This window comes from Tursiops truncatus, chromosome 13 (assembly GCF_011762595.2).
Source record: "Tursiops truncatus isolate mTurTru1 chromosome 13, mTurTru1.mat.Y, whole genome shotgun sequence".
Classification (NCBI taxonomy): Eukaryota; Metazoa; Chordata; class Mammalia; order Artiodactyla; family Delphinidae; genus Tursiops; species Tursiops truncatus.
In genome coordinates this window covers 65,066,299-65,087,492 of record NC_047046.1, presented here as the reverse complement: position 1 = coordinate 65,087,492, position 21,194 = coordinate 65,066,299, and the positions used below count along the sequence as shown (strand labels likewise).

Genomic DNA, 21,194 nt, shown 5'->3' with positions numbered 1-21,194 from the left:
ACAGAATAGGCTCCCTGAAGTCTGACAGTGGCTTGTCACATGGTGCCTTGAAGGATCAGGGCCCCCTTGGAAGTGGGTGCGGTGAAGCCTCTGCTGAGACGTTGAGGTTGGTGGATGCAGAGGGGCATGAGTGATGACATAAACTCCTCGGATTAGTCATCTCTTGACGGTCGTTTCAGCTTGGCCAGGCTCCAGCCTCGCCCTGACCTTAGGGGCATGTTCCATGCTCCATGGTTCCCTTCAGAGCAACGCAGTGTACTGGGGTTACGCTTTCCCCACTTTCCTGCAGAGGTACACGCTGTATATGTGAGGTGTAGGTTGCTGTATACACTTTAAACCCTAAAAGAAAAAATATGTATTCATGACCCTAACATGAGATTTTAGGGACCTAAAGAGGCAAGTGACCTTCGAGGACAAGGACTTAAAATTCTTATTTCACAGGAAAGAAAACCAAAACCCAAGTTCATCTATGCTTCCATTCACTCAGATGTTTTGAATACCTGCTGTGTGCTAGGCACTGGGGTGAGTGCGGGAGGTCCCATGGGGAAGCACACGTGCGGACCCCGCTCTCACGGAGCCAGGGTGGTGTCTCGTGGAGATGGGGGTTAGGGAAACAAGGGGACGTGCAGAGTGAGGCCTGGGAGAGCACGTGGCGAGGGAGGTCCCCTCGCTTATGAGGCCAGGGTAGGCCTTCCTGAAGAAGCCACATTTGAGCTGAGACCAGAAAGAAGAGGTGGAGGGAGCATGGGCAGAGAGTGTTCCCAGCAGAGGGAACCATGTCTGTGAAACTTGGGGGGTGGGGGAGGAGGCAGAGAGAACACAGGTCTTTTGAGAAAGAAAAGCAAGTTCAGGATCATAAGAGGCTGGAGACAGAGGGCAAGAGTGATGAGAAGCCAGGCTGGGCTGGGTCCCTCAGGGCCTCCGAAATCGTGATCTGCTTTTAGCCTCTTTGTGCCTCAAATTTCCTGGACAGCTGAAAAGTTACAGTGGATATTTTTCAAGTGTTGTAACCACCTAAAAAGTAAACCTGTGAAAGGGGTTTCAGTATTAGTATGTTCATTACCAACCCATCAGCAATGTGATGTTTTATAGAAAGTGAATAATCACACAGTGAGACCAGTCATTTAGCCACTTGTCTTTTAAATTATTGTCTCGTGTTTTGAACTGTGTCCCTGCTGCCTTGTAAGAAATAGTACCAAGAGGTTAATGGCTTCCTGATATGTCCTAGTGGTGATGTGTGTGTTGGGGGGAGGGGGGCATTTGACATTTGGTCTCTTTCTAGGAAGTACCATTTAACAGTTGGGAATGACATTTGACATTTGATCAGTGGAGACCTGATCAAAGTGGATTAAGCCCCAGAAGATTCATTTTTCTCACAGAAAGTCTAGAGCTCTTGGGTGCTGGCATTGATTTAGTGGCTCGAGGATGTCAGAGCAGTGGTTTCTGTGATTCTCTAGACCTTTCCCTCATGGTCCCAAGGTGACTGCTGCAGCTGTAGTCATCACATGCACATTCCAGGTAGGAATAGGAAGAAGAGAGGAAGGTCAGTGGGGTGCACCTTCCAGCTGTTTAGTCCCCTTTAGAGGGACCATCAGTCAACTCATCACTCTCATTGGCCATCGTTAGGAGTAAGGGAAGCAGGAAAATGAAGTTGTTTTGTTTTCTTTTAGCTCGACCCATTGTCATCCTAATAGTAGAGAGGTTCTAGAAGGAAGGAAGAGGGAGGGAATAGAGGTGCCGCCATGAGCATACAGTCCTGAAATTTAAGAAAACCCGCCATGTTGTGCACACTTTCTGTTTGTTTTTTCTGCACAGGCCATTGGGAATGCTAAAACCACTCGCAATGACAACAGTAGCCGTTTCGGAAAGTACATTCAGATTGGCTTTGACAAGAGGTACCGCATCATTGGGGCCAACATGAGGACCTACCTTTTGGAGAAGTCCAGAGTGGTCTTTCAGGTGAGCCCTGTGACTGGACCTTCTTGTATTTTTTCCCATGGATTTTTACTCGCTCCATGTTCTGCTCCCTATGCCCAAAGAACATCTCATTGCTTGAACCTGGATTTGGATAGACTTGTTCTTTTGGTTTTCTTTCTTTTTCCATTAAGAAGTATTCATTTATAGGCATCAGACCTGAAAAATTTTTACTCAGTATTGATATGTTTCAGTGAGCATTGTTTTTATTTTTTTTATTTTTAAATAAATAAATACCATGCATATACCATGCAAGCACAATATTTATCTATCTATTTATTAATTTATTTATTGGCTGCGCTGGGTCTTTGTCGCGGCACGTAGGCTTCTCTAGTTGTGGCCTGCGGGTTCAGTAGTTGAGGTGTGTGGGCTTAGTTGCCCCGAGGCATGTGGGATCTTAGTTCACTCCCTGACTAGGGAGTGAACCCACGTCCCCTGCATTAAAAAGTGGATTCTTAACCACTGGATCACCAGGGAAGTCCCAGGGCATTGATTTTAGATTCAGTCAACAAACATATATTGTTTGTTATGTGCTAGCCCTGTGCTAGTCACCAGAGATACAGTGAAGAATAAGACTGTTGTGTTCTTTGTGGACTTCGGAGTCTTGTGATCAGGGGAATGTCATGTAGGGTCTGTGGATTTCAACTTTCACCAGGAATCTTATTTGGTAAGTTATATTAAAAAAACAAAAAACCTACTTGACCACTTACTTCATTTCCTTTTCAAATAAATGGAGTTCTCGCTTCTCATGTGACTCAGTTCTTCTTCGTTCGCCTTTTGTTCCCTCCTTCCCAACTACTCTTTGGCCTCTTGGTGACCCTCTTCCTCCTCCACCCTGGCCTTCGGTGGTGGTCGTTGCAGTTCACAACCCCCAGAGCGGTTCTCTCCACCTCCCAGGTTCGGTTGGACTACCCCACATCCTTCATTTCACTGCATCAGAGCAAGCAGCCTGCTGTGCTGGCCACGGCTCTGGCCAGACTCCCTGTGGGCTTTCCTCTTCCTTGCTGCCCTTGCTCAGGCCTCCTGAAGCCCCCGTCCCACCCACCACCACCACGACCACTCCGCCAGTTTAAGGCAGGTCTGGCCTCATTGTCCCCTGGAAGTCCTGTCTCAGTCGTGGACCTTTCCTGACCACCCCAGCCTGACATGATGGGCAAGGGCATAGCTTTTACTTAGTTCCAAGCCTCCCAGAGGAGAAAGGGAGCTGCAGCAGGGAAGTGACGGTCAGCCCACCATGAGCCAGGCAGCTCGGTTATCTGAACAAGAGCTGATCCGCCGAGATGTCACTTGTGGGGTAGCAGTGATGCCCTATAGAGGAGGAAAAAGAAACCCCTATGTTCTGCATAAATCAAGAGGTAAAAGTCCTCTGGTTGGCAGAAGGCCCCATAACGGTGAATGAAAAACCTGGAGGTGGGAATTGAAGGCGGCAGAGGCGTGGAGGAAAAGCCTTGACCTCTGTCACCCTGGACTTAGAATGGGCGAGGGGACAATCTTTGGGGTCCCTGCCCCTAACACTGCTTAACTGTTTTCCTCCTCCAGGCAGATGATGAGAGGAATTACCACATCTTTTACCAGCTCTGCGCGGCTGCCAATCTTCCGGAATTTAAAGAGCTCGCACTAAGTAAGTAAACGGGCTGCGTGCCCATCCTGGGGCTGGGCTGCTGCTGCCGCAGGTGGCGCATCTGGGGGCTCTGAGGGAGAAGGTGTGCGCGGCTCGGTGACCTCTGTCGCGGGTTCTTAGCTCTGCCTCACCTGTGGGCACAGTCCCACCCCTCTGTGAGTTTCATGCCCACAGGAAATGAGAGGATAAGAGGCTGGGGGTGGAACAGTGTTTTGCAGAGCACAAGTGAATTGACAGGCATTATTGTTTCGAAAAATATGTTTTCATTCTAGACGCCCTGAGAAATGTGTCTCAACCACGAGGATCTGGAGGTTTAGCTAGTGCGCATCACTTAATTGTGGCCGACGTGTTTTAAGTCATATTTAAGGACTGAGACAAAGAAAAAGAAGGAAGGGGGTGAGGATAAAGCAGGGGTAACGTGGGGTTGGCTCAAGGGGCATGTTGATAATCCTGGGAGGCCCCACAGAAGGTGAGAGAGGAACTTAAAGAGTTTAACTGGACCGCTGAGCCTCAGCTGGGCAGCAGTGCTCCAGTTCCTTGCAAGCAGGTGGGCAGCTTGCCCACATCCACCCTGCAGCCTGGAGGCCAGAGCGGAGCAGCCAGAGTGGGGTGCCGGGGGCATGCGTCAGCTTTTTGCTGCCATCAGGTAGGAAGACAGCCTTTCAGTGGGTCCCAGTCACCCTCCGTTTCTGTTATTGTCGTCTGCTAAGGTGCCTGGAGACTGTTGACTTGGAGCTAGTGGAGTTGAGAGCCAGGACAGAGCAAGAAGGACGAGCAGGCTTTAGTTCCTGACACCATTGCGTAGCAGCCCCGCCCCTCGGGCCTGGAGCCTTCCCCGTTCTATGTGCGCAGTCCTGCCGCTGAGTCCTCCAAGCCACCTGCTGGTGGGTGCGTGTGGTGAGGGCACGCCTCGGGGCCGTGCAGCTCCCCTGTCTCTGGCCTGTCATCTGTATTTTGGGGAGGTGTGGGTAGGTCCAGTACTAGCAGATGGTGTACAGAGCTGGGTGTCTAGACAGGTTAGTTGGCTGTTGTGCAACTGTAAGAGAAGTAGACTTCTGAGGCTCTACTGTCCCAGAGCCAAATCCTCACCATCTTAAGGACCCATCACCAGATCCAGCTCTGCCCACCCCAGCCTATGCTCCCAGTAGGTAAAATACATCAAGTGGTTCAAACCTTGGTCTGCCCTCCTCACTCTCCGCTTTACTTGCATATGGAGTCTGGCGGCACTCAGTGCCTGTGCCATGCAGCTTAGTACTGGCTCCTCCGTTCATTCATTAAGCCCCATGCAGGCCAATTAGGCCCTGGGGATGTAGTGTTGAACCAGATGTGCGTCCTGCCCTTGCTTCGCTTACAGTTACAGTAGGGAGTGAGAAGGCTGTGCTGAGGCGAAATGCAGTTGTGGTGGGTCAGAAGCTGCTCAGGGAAGTCGTGTTAAATGGGGTCCAAAGGAGGAAGCCTGGGATGGTACACGTTAGGCTGGCTTTGTGCTGTCCTCTAGCTGTTCCGTGCTCGCAGGTCTGATTCTCCCCAGTGAAGTCGTAAACTCCTCGGACAAGGAGTGAATGTTACAAGCCTTGTTTGATGGGCACTGCCCTGAGCCGGCAGCTTGGGGCTCTCGTGCTGGCTTACAGTCCCAAGGGACCAGGAAGGCAGGCCACGTTAAGGGCCACTGCCATTCTCCCCCCTCCTTCCACAGGCCCAGCTGGACTTCTCAGGGCCAACCTGCGGGAGTTGAATACTTTTTTCTTAGGTCAGTTTTATAGAAAATGAACGAATGCTGGTAAGATCCATCTGGCTGTATTTGGACTATTTCATCCCAAATGTAACTTTCAGGTAATAGGAAAGAAATCCTCCTCCCCACTCCCCCACTTACAGGAGTGCACTGAGGAGAAAAATGACTTTTCCTTACTCCGTGTTTCAGCAAGGTGCAGGCTCCTTGGGCCTCTGGCTGGAGCCGTTGAAAACTACCCGTTGGATCCATTTCTTGCATTCTTACCTGCGTGTGCCCTCTGAGAGCATCTTGGGGTGCAGTGAAGAGCCTTTGATAAGCTCTCGTGCTCAGGCATGAGGCTGTCTTCTGCCTTGTGGGTGGATGGGCTGTGAGCCCTGAAGCTTTGACATTTATAGTTCCACAGATAACCCTGGCTGAATGGATGGAAACATCAAATAAATGAAGGACTAGCCAGCGACTTCTAGTGAATATTCAGACCTGCCTCCCCTCCTTCCCTCTTTTCTTCACCTAAACTGTGCTGTTCAAATGCACAGAAATCTCTGTAAGACCCCTTGGCCCTGCAGGAATTTTGTGCACTTGTCTTGAGAATGAAGTGGACAGACGTGCATACAGCCCCACTTGCCTCTGCCCTGTGGTTGGTGGTCTGTGGCATTAAAATGACCTCAGGATGAGATTTAACAAAATAATACAGTGAATAGTGTGTTAGAGTGTGAATAAATGGTGGTAAAAAGAGGTGTAATGGACCATATTCCCTTAAATGCAGCCTTCACGTAATGAGGAATAAATCCTTTCTTCTTTTTCATTTCCGTAGCTGCATAGATACAGTTTTATAACCACCCTCTCTTGCCTTGCACAAGTCAGAGTACAGCCTCCCCAGGTGAAGTGCAAACCCTGGGCCGTGGCCTTGATGGTCCATTGCTCTAATCACTGGCTTCACGACCCTTCTGTACACTAGTCTGATCCAGTGAGCCAGTTAACAGGGGATTTTGTGATGTATATCTCCTTGGGAATTCTAAGTAAAGAGAGAGACCCAAACTGGAGGACAAGAGACCCCTCTCTGGGATGGGATGATTGGCTTCATGGGCCTAAAAGGAGAGCTGAGATCCAGGCAGGCAAAGCAAATAGGGGAAGAGTGACTGCATCCTGTTGGGATGTCTGTCTCATTAAGAGGGTCTGGGAGTGACGTTAACAGAGGTGATTGTAGCCTTAAAGCAGATGGAAAGGAGATGATTATTTTGATTGGATTCCAATCATTCAGTAGAGAATGCTGTGATTGGCTGGGGTGGCCCCTGCAGTGATGAACCCGAGCAGGAAGAAGTTACTCTGCTGGGCCTGTGAGTTTGGGAACTCAAAGCAGGGAAGGGTGGGGAGGTCTGTTTCACTCAGAACATCAGGCATTGGGGCTCTGGCCTTTGACAATGAAAGGTCTTTGATGCTGAAAATGCCTCCTTCCCTCCAATATGAAAGCTGTGTTCTTTTTGGAGTCTCAGGTGACTCTAATGTATCAACTGATACTTTTGATTATGATGTAGGTTGTATTTATGGCTAAGTCATGGGATGTCATAGATAACCATCTCCTTAATTGGGTGATCAAGGAATGGGCTCACAGGCCTGGCCAAACCCTGGGTGAGCCTGGGAAACCCCTTAAAGCCCTATGGTGCTCAGTTTGCCTGTCTGAAAAATGGGAGTAAGTATACACTTGGCCCTTCATATCTGCAGGTTCTGCATCTGTGGATTCAACCAACTGAAATTCGATCCATGGTTGTGGAGGGCTGACTGTACTATACCATTTTATACAAGAGACTTGAGCATCTGTGAATGTTGGTATCTGTTGGGGGGGGGTGTGTCCTAGGCCCAACTCCCTGTGCATACAGAGGGACGACTGTATTCAGTCGTCTTCATGTGGACACAGTAAAAATTCATCAAATGAGGTGTTTTGAAAGGTGAGTGTAAAGGGAAAAAAAGAATTGGTGCTTTTATTAAACGCTTGAAGCTGTCACATTACTCTGTGCCAGAGCTTCCAGGGTGATTAGATATGGAAGATCCAAATATGCCATCTTCCACAAAGACCTGATGTGACTTGCTTCATCAGAATTCGCTTCTGCTGTGGCTGAGTGAGCTCAGGGCCAAAGTCCTTCGTCTCCCAGTTCAGCTGCCTGCAGTCATCAGAGTGGGTTGAAGTCACTCCTCCAGGAAGCCTTCCCTCATAAAACATGACCAGTATTCTGCTGTTCATTCCCATGTGCAGTGTTGCCTGTGGGTTGTGTGTGAGACTGGGGGTTGGGGCTGAGTTCTGCCACTTCCTAGCTGGGCCTGGTATCGTGGACTTGAGCGGTGGGAGGAATTGGCGGAACAGTGCAGTGTGGCTTGGAGCATAGGATCAAGGTGAGAAGTGGGAGAGACCAGGAAGGAGACGTCTGCAGGGCCACTGACGGCATGAACAGGGGTAGAGCTGAGGAATGACAGGAAGGAAGCCGGTGTATCTGGGACATAGAGGTGGGGATGGAAGGACTAGGTGTGAGTCTGGAGTAGTCGGAGGAGGCCGCTTCACAAAAGGTCCGGGAGGCCCTTCTAGGGTGTTTGACTTTTGCCTTGAGGGCAGTGGAACAGGAGGGTGTCTCCAAAGGGCTTTAAGTAGGGAGTGGTGTGATCAGAGTTACCAGAAGTTTAAAGGAGGATTTAGAAAGGACAGGAGCAGAAGCAGGGAGAAAGGCTTAGAGTCTTTTGCAACAGTCCCCAGACAACAGATGCTGGACAGGTCAGACCCTGGATAGTGGCAGTCAGGATGGAGGAAGGAAAGAGACTCAAGAAATTCTTCGGAGATCAAATCGTGAGGACAAAGTGTTGAAGGAGGGCTGGGAGTTGCAATGAAGCTGCATCTAAGCATGTGTAGCTGAAAGTAAAGAGAGAGACCCAAACTGGAGGACAAGAGACCCATCATAATCACAACCGTATGTGCCCAGGTCAAGAGAAAATCATTTAACTGGTGTTTTCAGGGGAGGAGGGAGAACAGCTAGTGTCCAGTTATGGCATCTTATCAAAATCAAACATTTTACACTTAGAAATGCCAAGCATTGGACAGAATTGTACCACACAAAGGCATTAGAGTTTGTGGAAAGTTGAAGTGATTTTCGAGGGTGATTTTGATGATGTACAATTGTTACCTTAAATGCTGGCTCTCAAGCCTTGTAGTTCAGATACTCCCCAGGGCTCGTTGCACTTTTGCCCTCTGCTGAGGGTGGCTCTGAATTCTATGACGGAACCTGGGCCCCTCCTCGCTAGTCATCCCCAGGCTGTTAGCAGAGGGCTGACTGAAGAGGAAGTAAGCCAGGGGATGAGAGTCTCAGCCTATGTTTGTACACGTGCTTAAATAGCTCAAGGTGCCCCAACGTTTAAAACAAACAAATCGTGTCACTCTGGGCACGTCGTTGCCCCTCATGTGTCAAACGAGGTTGTCAGACTAAGATTATCGATGGTCATGGAAGTCTGGTTCTAGGGTGGGTGTACATTTTACCGTGTCTACCAGAGCCTTTTAAAAAACAAGTCTGTGGTGAATGCTCCTGTAACTTGAACTTGCCGTGACTTTTATGTTCCTTTGTTTTTCAGTTTTAACACAAATGCAACAGCAGGCTCTGTCACTGTGCTGTACTTTTCTGTCTTTTGTTACTCAGTTTTCTCTCCCACTTGCCTTTGTCGGTAAAGATGATATTTGAAAGAGTTCCACATCCAGCTGGGAATAAACTCTGGCCCGGGTCAGCTTGCTCAGGGGGTGGCCATCCTCGTGGGGCATGGTCTGTGGTGAACCTGGGGATGAAGCGTCCCTCCCATGCCTGATGCCTCACCTCCTTTCCCACCGCAGCCCGTGCCGAGGACTTCTTCTACACGTCACAGGGAGGAGACACGTCCATCGAGGGTGTAGATGATGCTGAGGACTTTGAGAAGACGCGACAAGCCTTCACGCTCCTTGGTAAGGAACTTGGGGATGGGGAGAAAGGCCCAGAGGGTTGATCGCGTGGAGAAAAAGCATGGCAGTGTCCCGCTCTGCTTGCCAACCTTCTGAGCTGGTGGGGAAGCCCTCTTGCTCTTGGTGAATATCTTCATACTCTTATTCCATCCCAACCCTTGGGCTCCAAAGCTTCTGGCATGGAACTTTGGTGCCCTTTCTTAACAATAGGATTTGAGAGTTGATCTGTGAGGCATTGCCAAGTACTCCTTTTCACTCCCTCAGGGCATTGACACCAATGGATGAAAGCCAAGAAGAGCCGTGTCTTTTTGTGTTGAGGGTCTGAGGCAGTGTGTTCTAGCAGAAGGAACATGCCTTAGGGACCGAAACCACCCACGTTCCACAGTCAGGGTCTCCAAGTGGGAAACAGACTGCAGAGGTCTAGTAGCTCATGTCTGTTGTTGCTGTTTCCATATAGAACTTAGCAGTGGAATCTATAAATCAAGATCTCTCTGTCCTGGGTCATATAAGACAGTAGAGCTGGAGAAAACTGCCCCTTGCCCCAGCCAGTTTTGGGGGAAAAGAGCCCCCAGGTGGTAAAGTGGAAGGCAGTCTGTGCTTAACTGGCAAATTGAAGTGGTAAATTCCTGGGACCTGCAGCCAGAAAAGGGGAAGCTTGGGAAGTTAGCCTGAAATCCGCAAAGTGGCTCCGGGGGACCTGGTGCCCTTCCCTGACAGACATTCGGCTTCTGAGTCATGTGACCAACCCAGAGCAGCATTTCTTAGGTTCTTTGGGAATCAGGGAGGTATTATCCAATGTCCAAATAAAGCATGGCCAAACAGGACACGCCCTGATCTCCATATGGGGAGAAAGTCAGGACTGCATGTGCTGAAATCTGAGTGCTGTTCACTTCTCTGGATAACTGGTGGATAGATGTGGTTTGCCTTTTGTACCCATGAGACAGAAACTGCACTGGTTATTCCAAAAGAGAAAAAATACTATAATTGTTAACGAGAGCAGTAGTAGATAATTAACTATAAATAAGAGGATTTTAGGGGTCTAGAAATAGTGGGCGTAAAAGAGCTGTCTCGAGGGAGAGGAGGAACAGCCAGTACAGGAGCTGCTGACTAGGAGAGCCCCCCACGCCAGGCTGAGATTGCCAACACTTCTAGGAGGATGTGGCTGCCCCAAGGTCAGGAAGCCCTCTGGTGGTAAAGGAACCTGCCAGAGGGTGCAGGCCATCCCTGGTCCGTGTAAGCAGCCTGTAGTGCCCTGGGGTGTGGTGGAGCCAGAACTTCTCAGACGCAGCTGCTAATGGGGGAGCGTGGCCTGAAGACACAGCTGGAGCTCACCTGGCGGGTGGCTGGGCTCCCAAGATGAATACTGATGACTGTGGAGGACCAGAGCCAGGAATGGAAATGGCTTCCTGCTGCTCTCGCCTTGTGAAGTCCTTGCAGTGCCCTCTCTTGACCAAGTGTGACGTGCCACCCGCAGGCCAAGGGGAAATGTTTACAGGATCTAGCACCGGTGTGACACAGCAGGGCAAAGAAGGGCAGATTTGAAGCTGAGAGATGATAAACTGGGTACAGGTGTCCCTGAGTTCCCCAGCACCACGGAGCTGTTCTGTTCTCCAGCGCTGGGGAGCAGGTATAGAGGAGACTCGATGTTGAGGAGGATAGCAGTCGGCTAAGAAAGGAGAAGGTAGTGCTGGTGTGAGCAGTGGGCATAAGCTGATCCAAGGAGATGGTTGTTCCCTCCAAGGCCCTAAGGAGACTAGGTACTTTAATTCTCAAAGCAAATGGAATTTTTAAAATTAATTATTTAATAAGCCATTCTTCCCTACTCATTAATAAACATGTCCATTTTTTAAATTCCAGAGGTTGGCAAACTTTTTCTTAAAGGACATGATAGTAAATATTTTGGGCCCTCTTGGCCGTACGATTTCTGTAGCAACTACTTAACTTTGCCATTGTAGTGCAAAAGTAACCATAGACAAAATGTAAAAGGAAAGACATGACTGTTCTAATAAAACTTTATTTACAAAAACAGGCTGTGGGCTACGAGCCTTTCAGATTTAGTGTTTGATTTGTTTTGTTTTGTTTTGTTTTGTTGCTTCCTGTAAAGAGGTACGCTTATTCGGAGAATCCTGTATTAAAAAGGGACTTTCTGGTCAGTATAGCATAGGAATCTTAACTATTGTTAGGATTCAGTAGTCAGTCATCCAGTATCCACTACTTAAATTCCTACTATGACAGGGTGGTTAGGGCTTTGGAAATTGACAAAGCATTGGTTCCTAAGAATAAGAGAAGGGGAGAGGAAAGTGATCTATCCCTCTCATGCTGTGATGGGCCCAGCACCCACTTCCTGACTAGTTCTGTGGGACCTATCTGAGAGCACTCTACAGTGCTTTACTCCCTATACAGGTGCATAACCGTCCAGCCTCCTGTCTTGTCCTGGGTTTCAGCCTCTGGCTTTAACTGGTCTTTCTTTTGCCACTCTTACGCAGTTACGCTCAGGACATGTGCCTAAATTGTTCACCCGCTGGCTGTTCTTTGGATTATTAGTTTAAGTAAAACCAGATGTTTGAACAATGCATGCATTTCTGTAGACATTTGCAAGGACTTCCGTCTGCGTAACAAGTATCAATACAGTCTTTCTGTCACTCATGTTTCTGAGCACCTACTGTGTGCCAGGCACTGGGGATATAATGATGAAGCAAGAACAGGGATTCGTTGTAATTTTTTTTAAGTTTGTATATTTTGAAGATGTTGTGTAATAAAAATTAAAAAGTAAATCCCTGACCCTGTGAAGTTTACACAGTAGTGGTCATCTAACACTGTGAAAGTGTAGAGTTAATTTGTCTAGTTCATGCTTGGGTTGTCCACTGTGTTGATTATCTGAGTAAAGTTTTTAATCCTAACATGACACATCTTTACTCCCATTTATATAGGTGTTACTTTTTTTTTTTTTAAGCCTCAGTAAAATATTGCCTTAAAAATAAGTAACTGCATCTGGGGAAGAATTTGGAGAACAACTGTATTATCTCTTAAACTGATGGTAGGTCAACTGGTGTTCACTATATTAGTCTGTAACCTTTTTTTAAGTCTGAAGTATTTGGTAATTCAAAAAGAAATGGTAATGCCTTAAAGCTAAATATAAATTTTAAGAGAGTATCCATGTCTTTGATAACTTACATGCATAAATAATAAAATCGACAGTAGATATCTGCCGCCAGTGTAGGTGTGTGTGTCTGTAACTGACGGAGCATATAGTGTGGTAAGCAACAGCCCCCAGGGGAACAGCCAGGGGCCGGCTGGCCGGCCAGCCCCGTAACGGCGCCCCCAGGAGAAATTTCTCCTCTTTCTCCGTTGGCGCTTCAGATTTGTGGCACAGATGTTTGCAGGATATTATGTTGGGAGAAAAATGACGGCAGATAGATGACCATTCTTACTAAACTCATAAAAACATCCATAAAGTGTTGGTTGCAATGAAGTCCAAAATGGGTCTCTTTGATTGCCGCTTCGCCTCTGCTCTTGGAGAAGTGAAAATGGTAGCGTGACCCATCTGGTCTGATCGGGACAATCACCGTGAAGATATTTCTCTTTTAGTCCAAGGAGCCCCTTTGCCCTCTGAGCTGTTACTGTGAGTGATAATTACTTGGTGAGGAGCCTGGATCATTTTAGGAGTCACTGGCCCAGAAAGGAAAATGAAACATTTTTCCTTAAGTCCTTAAAAAGAGGGGAAAACATCCTTTCTATCCTACCGTGGACACTGAGTGCCATTCATTCATTTTTTTTTTTTCCCCAGGAGTGAGAGAGTCCCATCAGATAAACATTTTTAAGATAATTGCTTCCATCCTACACCTTGGAAATGTGGAGATTCAAGCGGAGCGCGATGGTGAATCCTGCAGTATCTCAGTAAGTTGCCCACCAGCACCCGAGATAACACGTACACAACTTACTCTGTCCGTAGAGCTTTATACAACTGAAATACCTTTACGCTTAGAGGACATTCATAGGTTATTTATTCTTAAGGGGAATGGTCTCTGTTCCCTTGCTGATAATTATTTAAAACGACAAATTCTTTTCAAATCAGCTGCCATCAGTTTCTGTCACTGAGGGCAGGGAATTTAGTGGTTACTCAATAAATTATTTCTGATGGTTTGATTTCCCAAGTACCCGAGGTCCATGGAATTCTACAGTGCTATCAGCTCATGAGTACTTCCGGTCTGCTTGCAGGGATATGAGGGAGTGTTGGACACTGTGTCCAAGGAGCTTACAATCTAATTGGGTGGACAGGACAGATAACCACAGTTGCCAAGATTTTGACAGTACAAAGGAGAGAATACTGAGACATCTATATGACAGTATTGCAAACTACGAAGTGCTCCATAAATGCTCTTAATGACTGTTACTTTCTTGGTGCCTGGCGTAGTACCTTCTATGTGGGAGATAAAAAATGTCTAAGTGGGTGGGTGGGGGAATACTGCCGGTTACAAGTAGTATAGACAGCATGTTGTGTGCTCTCTGGTATGTGATGGTGTGGGGCTGGGCTAAAAAACTGCTATTCTGACCTTGAGTAAGGAATCTGCAATTGTTTCTTTCTTTTAGGCCTCTTCTCTGTCCATTTATGGCCAAGTCCTGGGAGGTACAAAGTATGATTCTTGCTACCAAGGTCTTAGAATTTAAATAACTGGGGAAATACAGAAGACAGCACTACAGAATAGGAATGTGGGCATGCGTCCAGGCCACGCACAAGCTGATCTTCTTTCAATTGTGCAGACATTTTTTAACCCAGTTAAACCTGGCCCTGCCTTGTGGGAGAGGAAGTCCTGAATGGTAGCTGGCATTTGGCCGAGCTCATCACCCCCATACACCTACAAGAGAAATAGCCTTGGATTTGGAACCCCTGGCCCCATCAGGCCTGCCGCCATCCTCCGCACGGAGTCTGCAGCCTCGTGAGAGGATCACCCGCTGGGCCCAGTGTGAAAGCAGGGAATGCTGGAGCTGGGCAGCGCTCGGTGCCCCGGGACATAGGCGTGTGTGTGCGCCTGTCGGCGTGTATGTGCCTGTGTGTGTCTGTGTGTGTGTGTGTGTGTGTGTGTGTGTGTGGCGGGGCAGTGTGGCTGGCCGTGGTGATGCTGGGAGACGGATTGAGGTGGGCAGAAGAGAACCTGGTGCCTTGGTGGGGTGGCGGATGGGCCTCTAGTGCAGGCCAGACACTCTTTAGGGCCAGTGAAGCATTGTCCCTCTTGAGAAGGGCACAGAGGGTCTGTGCCTCCCTTCCCAGCACGTCCCCATAAATGTCCCCCGGTTCCTTAGGGCAACCGAATGCTGCCTAGTGTCGGGGACAGGTGAGATTGGGAACACTGGCATTAAAGACTCCTGATGTAGGCTGGCCAAATGCAGGGAAGCTGACAGATTTCCCTTGGCCTCCACCCTCCCCTCCCCCAGTCTCCTCCTTCTCAAGGTCACATCCTGGTCACATCCCCCGTCGTGGGTTCTTACAGCGTTCATGCCTCTCCTCCGTATCTCTCAGCATGGTTGTAATTTTACATTTATTATGGGATGATTTGCTGTGTGTCTCTCTCCCTCATGAGACTCCAAAGTCTATGAGAACGGGGACTGTTTGCTCGCTGTTGTATCACCAGCACCCAGCACGGTGCCCAGGACTTGGTAGATGCCCAGTAAGCAGATGGATGGATGATGGAGGCTCCGAAGGCTCAGGGGTGACGCAAGTGAGCAAATAGATGAACACTGGGCGGGGCTGACGGTGAGGCCCGAAGACCAGGGCCAGCGAGTTCCTGGGCGCCAGTGGCTGTGGGTTGAGTGAGGCCAGGGCCTCTTTGGAGAGCTAGGACTTGGGCTTATCAGGGAAGTGTCTCTCTGATCTTAGAGCTTATCTTCCGCACCAGCCTCTGCAGGTACCTTCGGGTGAGAAGGAGAGTGAACGTTTACTGGTGGTATTTGATCGATGCCCGTTTCCCCCACTAAACTCCAGGACAGTGTCTGCTGTGCTCACTCTTCTAGCCCTGACACACACTGGCACCCACTGAGTGTGTGTGTAAAGACTGTGTGAAGGAGGGCTATCAGGGCACACTTGGGGAAAGGGGGGGGGGAACAGAGGACACAAATGGTGCTGGAGGGAGGGGAGGATGCCTGACAGGTGGAGGCTTGGACACCAGGCCCTTACTCTCAGAGACGACAGGAAGTCAGAGGTTTCTGAGCACAGGTACGTGGTCTAGGCTGGTCTCATATTGTTCTCCAGTTAAAGGCTGTGTCGAGAGCTAATTCAGAGTGAGAAATTGGAGTCGGGGCTGCCAGGGTTCAAATCCTGGTTCTGCCACTTACTGATAGTTTCTTACCTGTTTCCTTATCTGCGGGCAGGGGTGATATTACCCACCTTGGCACAGGGCTCGAGGGCTTGAGTTCTCGACTGTTATCATCATTGTTGGCAGAGCCAGAATGGACCTTCTGAGCATCCGTCTCCCCTCACAGGGTTGGAAAGACTAAGGCCCAGAGAGAGGAAACTCTCTCTCTAAGGCCACAATGACAGTTAATGGCAAAGCCCAGCCAGCGTTCTTGCTCCACGCCACCGCCGGCCCTGCGCCTTCCTCTGGACGGGCTGTCTTCCACTAGCCTGATGTTCCCCATCCATGCCCAGCACGCTGCCGGGCACGCAGTGTGCGCTTGCTCGAGAAATGCTTTGCTAAGTGGGTGCTGGTGCACGGATTTTGGTTTATGCCTTGGGTGCGTAGGGTGGACCTCCCGCTGTGGAGGGGTGTCTGTCCAGATGCAGTGTGCCTTCTGCTTGGTAGTTGTTACTTTTAATTAAAGCGTGAATATATGTCCCGTAACTGCCAGAGTTACCTTGGAGATGCAGTAGCATGCGATTACTTGGACACCAGAGGCAACTTGTTTCTTGAACTTGGCAATATGGGCCCATGAAACTCATCAGCTGCCTATGATGCTGGCTGTCTTTAATGGATTTAGCATCATTTGATTACGCTTAAGTGTAATTGCATAAGGTTAAATCAGTTTCAGTTAGTACCTTTAATCAACAGTCAGGAGTGGGTAATAGATGGGCAGGCCACTCCCTGCTGCAGCTGATGGGAGCCTGCCCTGTGGTGATGATTGAAAAGGACCAGCACTTGTGGAAGTGTGTGTGTGTGTGTGTGTGTGTGTGTGTGTGTGTGTGTGTGTGTGTGTGTGTGTGTGTGTGTGTGTGTGTGTGTGTGTGTGTGTGTGTGTGTGTGTGTGTGTGTGTGTGTGTGTGTGTGTGTGTGTGTGTGTGTGTGTTTACCGAGTACGTTAACAAGCCGGTTCCACCACATTCAACCTACTGTCCCTCGCCCGTCCCCCCCCCCCCACTTTTGTTGAGTAAAGTCAGTTAATGGCCTTTGTAACTATTACTCCAACTCCACAAACCTACTCCGGAAAAACTGGCCTTAATGACTTTTGGAGGTTCTTTCCTACTCTGACATTTTATTATTTTGTAATTGTGTGTATTTGGGTAGATGGATTTTAAGTATCTGTAGGAGGGAGAAAAAATGGGCTGGGGAAATGGCACAGTTATCTGTGTTAATTTTCATTGAAGAAGCCTGCATTTACGCGGTGGCAGCGTCATCAGAAAATGATTCCCACAAGCAATTCAGGGCCATTAGGAGGTGGCACATGACATTCTAAAGGATTCCCTTTCAGCCTCGGAGTTATTAAGCTCTCCAGCAGGCTCATGGCTGGGTTATCAACTTCCCCTGGGGGATTTAGATGAGGGAATGAATAATGGGCTAGAAGAACCTCTAGAGGAAAAGCAGGTTTTCTGTGGGGTGTTGTGAATGGGCAGCAAGGGGGACCCAGGACACCTACACACTTGGGAAATAAAACTCTGTGGGTGACTTGGTTATCAGGGACTCAAGGGCAAGGTGATGTGATTGGTACTTTGGGTAATTGAAGGTCAAGATGAAATGCAGCTGGCTACCTGGGTGCGTTCTTATACTTCTCTGGGGCTCAGTTTCTTACCTGTAGGCGAAGGGACTTACGCTGGAGGCACCCCTAGTTTTTCCCAGCTCTAAACATGAATATCAGTTACAGTGTTCCAAGTGATCTTCCCAAGTCAAAATCTGTTCCTTATTTTTTGCCATTTGTCCTAGCTCTCCACCTAGATTCGCTTTCTTTCCAAGTGGCAAGTGCTTAAAGAATGTAAATAAGTTCCGTTATGTGTTTAGTATGACCGGGGCTAAGATGAAAGCAAATCTGCTTGGAAGCTTAGGACGGTGTGATGTCAGTGTGCTGTCATCGTCCAAGGGGGTCAGCTCAGGGCTCGTCCCGAGCGCACTGCTCTAGACCGCGTGCGAGCCCAAGGTAACACTCAAAAGCGAGGACCTTTCCGGGGCTGTGGATTGAGCGCTGCATGTGGAACTCTGCAGCTGGAAGCTACGTTCACTGGGATTTTGCCGCTGGCTCCTTATTCTTAACAGATTATCTGTTCCTAAGTTATCAGTTCTCATCCTGCACCCTTCACTCCGGAGCCCTCTCCTCCAGTTACCCTTCAGGCCCTGGCAGGGGAGGAGGGGACAGGGAAAGTGGAGAGTTGTTTTTTAAAGCCCTGCTGCTGATGTGTTCATGAGCAGGTATTATCAGTTTGAGCAACACTCTTTGGGCCCCTATTGTCACCTAGTGGTGTGAGAGTGCATGAGATGGCTGGGGCAGTGGCTAGGGATGAAATGGGGTTCTGGGGGGCCTAGAGTTGGGTTCCTTCCCTCCCTAGAGCATGGTGGTGGGCTGTCCTCCACGCCCCTCCTGAACCCTTCTCCCATGTCTCTTCCAGCCCAAGGATGAACACCTGAGCAACTTCTGCCAGCTGCTGGGGGTGGAGCACAGTCAGATGGAGCATTGGCTGTGCCATCGCAAGCTGGTCACCACCTCGGAGACCTACGTCAAGACCATGTCCCTGCAGCAGGTGGTCAACGCGCGCAACGCCCTGGCCAAGCACATCTACGCCCAGCTGTTTGGCTGGATCGTGGGGCATGTCAACAAGGCCCTGCACACCTCGCTCAAGCAGCACTCCTTCATCGGGGTCCTGGACATCTACGGGTAGGACGGTACCTCCTGCTGCCGATCACTGGTGTCTTCCTGCTGGCATTTTAGAGCCAGCGGGGACCTTGGAGACCTTCCTGGTGGTTCTCAACCAGGGGAGTGTGAAATATGGGGGAAGGGAGCATTTTTGGCTGGGTCTCTGCCGGCACTTGGTGGCCCAAGGCCAGAGATGCTAGGTGTCCTACAATACAGAGGACAGTCCCGAGGAAGAATGGACCCTATCAAACACCAGTAGCTCCCCCACTGAGAAACCCCACAGACAGCCCTTTGTCCTTGTGGGAAACTGAGGCCCAGAGATGGCAGTGTCTTGTTCAACATCAGACTGGAGGTTTCTGTGAACTTAAATTCAGGTTTTCTACTTCAGTTATGTTTTATTTAAAACTATCATCCGACCTCATTCACGATGTTACCAATCAAGGTGATTGTTTTAATACCGTAACTGTGCCCAGGGCTGCGATACAGATTGGTACTGTGTGTGGTCATTCCTGAAGTTTCTCTGCATTTTAGAATTCTAGGCTAGTGGAAAAGGCAGTTACTCATGACAGTGTAACTTACAGGGAGAGGCAACCTGGCATGTAGAGAGTGTACTTCACTAGGCACTAGGAGACTGGCTTTCTGACTCATTGCTGTCCCCAGCTAGCTGAATGACCTCTACAGATCACAGCCCTTCTATTCTTTAGTTTCTACAGCTTGAAAGGAAGTTTTGAGCCACAAGTCTCTCTTAGGTGCATTCCAGGTCCTTCTAGAATTGCTTGAAATTATATGCACTGGGCTGAAACCTTACCTGCACTTCTTTTATGATCAATGTCCTGCCCTCTTTAAGCTAATAATAGATGAAATCCTCCTGGATCTTTGTATCACAGAGGTCATGGTTTCTGTCTTAAAATAGAACTTTGGACGCTTAGAAGTGCAGAGTTGTAACAGCCACGACACTCTGGTAGAAACGACTGCTCAGTGGGCTGACAAGCTGGTGCTCGCCTCATGTTGAGGCTGTAGTAAAGGAAAACCTCCTCTAGAAGCGGCCGCTTTCCCGTGCAAAGATAGGCTCAGCTCCATCTCTGATGCGCTTGTTCATCACTGGGCTTTGAATCAAATCATGTCACATGCTGTGGCAGTAAACTTGATTTCTGGCATCACAGAGGCTTCCAGAACATGCTGCAGAGTTAAGTCACATGCACGAGCTACATAATACAAGAGACAACAGAAGAAATTGTAACAGGGTCGGTTTGAGGGTTTGGACACTTGGTGCTGTACGAGTTTCAAGGCAGAAGAGTGCACGCTTGTTGGCACAGTCAGGAAAAGCTTCACGTGGAAGGTGAGGCTTGAAATCGATCTTTCAAGGAGAGAGTAGAACATGGGTGGGGGGGGAGACCCTTTGGGACAGGAGCACAGTCCAGATGGTAGGAAATAAGCCACCTCCTAGGTGATGCGGAGCACAGTGGAGGATGACCTGGGGGGAGGCAGGAGAATGCATCCTCCCAGGGCTCTCCAGGGTTCTAGCCGAGTGACTGTGGACATGCCACTTCTCTTCTGCTCCATTGAGTGCCTGCTTTTTGACTCAGCCCTTCCAGTTGCTCTGGGGAGAGCAACACAGAACAGTCTGTGCACCCTGGAAACATACTACTGAGCTGTCAGTAATTAATTCTGTGTCATTCATTCCTCTGCCATGAGTATTTTCAGGTAATTGGGTTTCAAAAAAACTGACCTTTAGTGTCACATTCTGATGTAAGAGCTAGAGAAAGTCAGGATGCAGCATCTGACCTGGTTCCCTTAATCTACTTGGGCAAGACTCTATTTTTACTGAGTTTTCGGTGTGGGAAGATTAATGTGGAGACTCACTGTTCTTGTTGTTTTTTAACATCTTTATTGGAGTATAATTGCTTTACAACGTTGTGTTAGTTTCTGCTGTATAACAAAGTGAATCAGCTCTATGCATACCTGTATCCCCATATCTCCTCCCTCTTGCGCCTCCCTCCCACCCTCCCTGTCCCACCCCTCTAGGTGGACACAAAGCACCGAGCTGATCTCCCTGTGCTATGCGGCTGCTTCCCACTAGCTATCTATTTTACGTTTGGTAGTGTATATATGTCCATGCCACTCTCTCACTTCGTCCCAGCTTCCCCTTCCCCCTCCCCGTGTCCTTAAGTCCATTCTCTACGTCTGTGTCTTTATTACTACCCTGCCCCTAGGTTCATCAGAACCATTTGTTTTTCTCGATTCCATATATATGTGTTAGCATACGGTATTTGTTTTTCTCTTTCTGACTTACTTCACTCTGTATGACAGACTCTGCGTCGATCCACCTCACTACAAATGACTCAGTTTTGTTTCTTTTTATGGCTGAGTAATATTCCATTGTATATATGTGCCACATCTTCTTTATCCATTTGTCTGTCAATGGATACTTAGGTTGCTTCCATCTCCTGGCTGTTGTAAATAGTGCTGCAATGAACATTGTGGTACATGTTTCTTTTTGAATCACAGTTTTCTCAGGGTATACGCCCCGTAGTGGGATTGCTGGGTCATATGGTAATTCTATTTTTAGTTTTTTAAGGAACCTCCATACTGTTCTCCATAGCGCCTGTATCAATTCACATTCCCACCAACAGTGCACGAGTGTTCCCTTTTCTCCACACCCTCTCCAGCATTTATTGTCTTTAGATTCTTTGATGATGGCCATTCTGACTGGTGTGAGGTGATACCTCATTGTGGTTTTGATTTGCATTTCTCTAATGATTAGTGATGTTGAGCATCCTTTCATGTGTTTGTTGGCAATCTGTATATCTTCTTTGGAGAAATATCTGTTTAGGTCTCCTGCCCATTTTTGA

General features: G+C 48.5%; 1 protein-coding gene across 4 annotated transcripts in view; it reads left to right on the top strand.

Moving 5' to 3' along the window:
• Positions 1-21,194, top strand: part of MYO5B (myosin VB) — a 382,756-nt gene that overhangs the window by 223,897 nt on the left and 137,665 nt on the right. For all 4 annotated transcript variants that reach the window (XM_033837739.2, XM_033837736.2, XM_033837737.2 and 1 more), the window contains 5 exons: positions 1,816-1,959; positions 3,514-3,595; positions 9,187-9,294; positions 13,079-13,188; positions 18,098-18,363. In XM_033837739.2, coding sequence (XP_033693630.1) covers positions 1,816-1,959; positions 3,514-3,595; positions 9,187-9,294; positions 13,079-13,188; positions 18,098-18,363 — 710 coding nt within the window. The remainder of the gene's footprint in view (positions 1-1,815; positions 1,960-3,513; positions 3,596-9,186; positions 9,295-13,078; positions 13,189-18,097; positions 18,364-21,194) is intronic.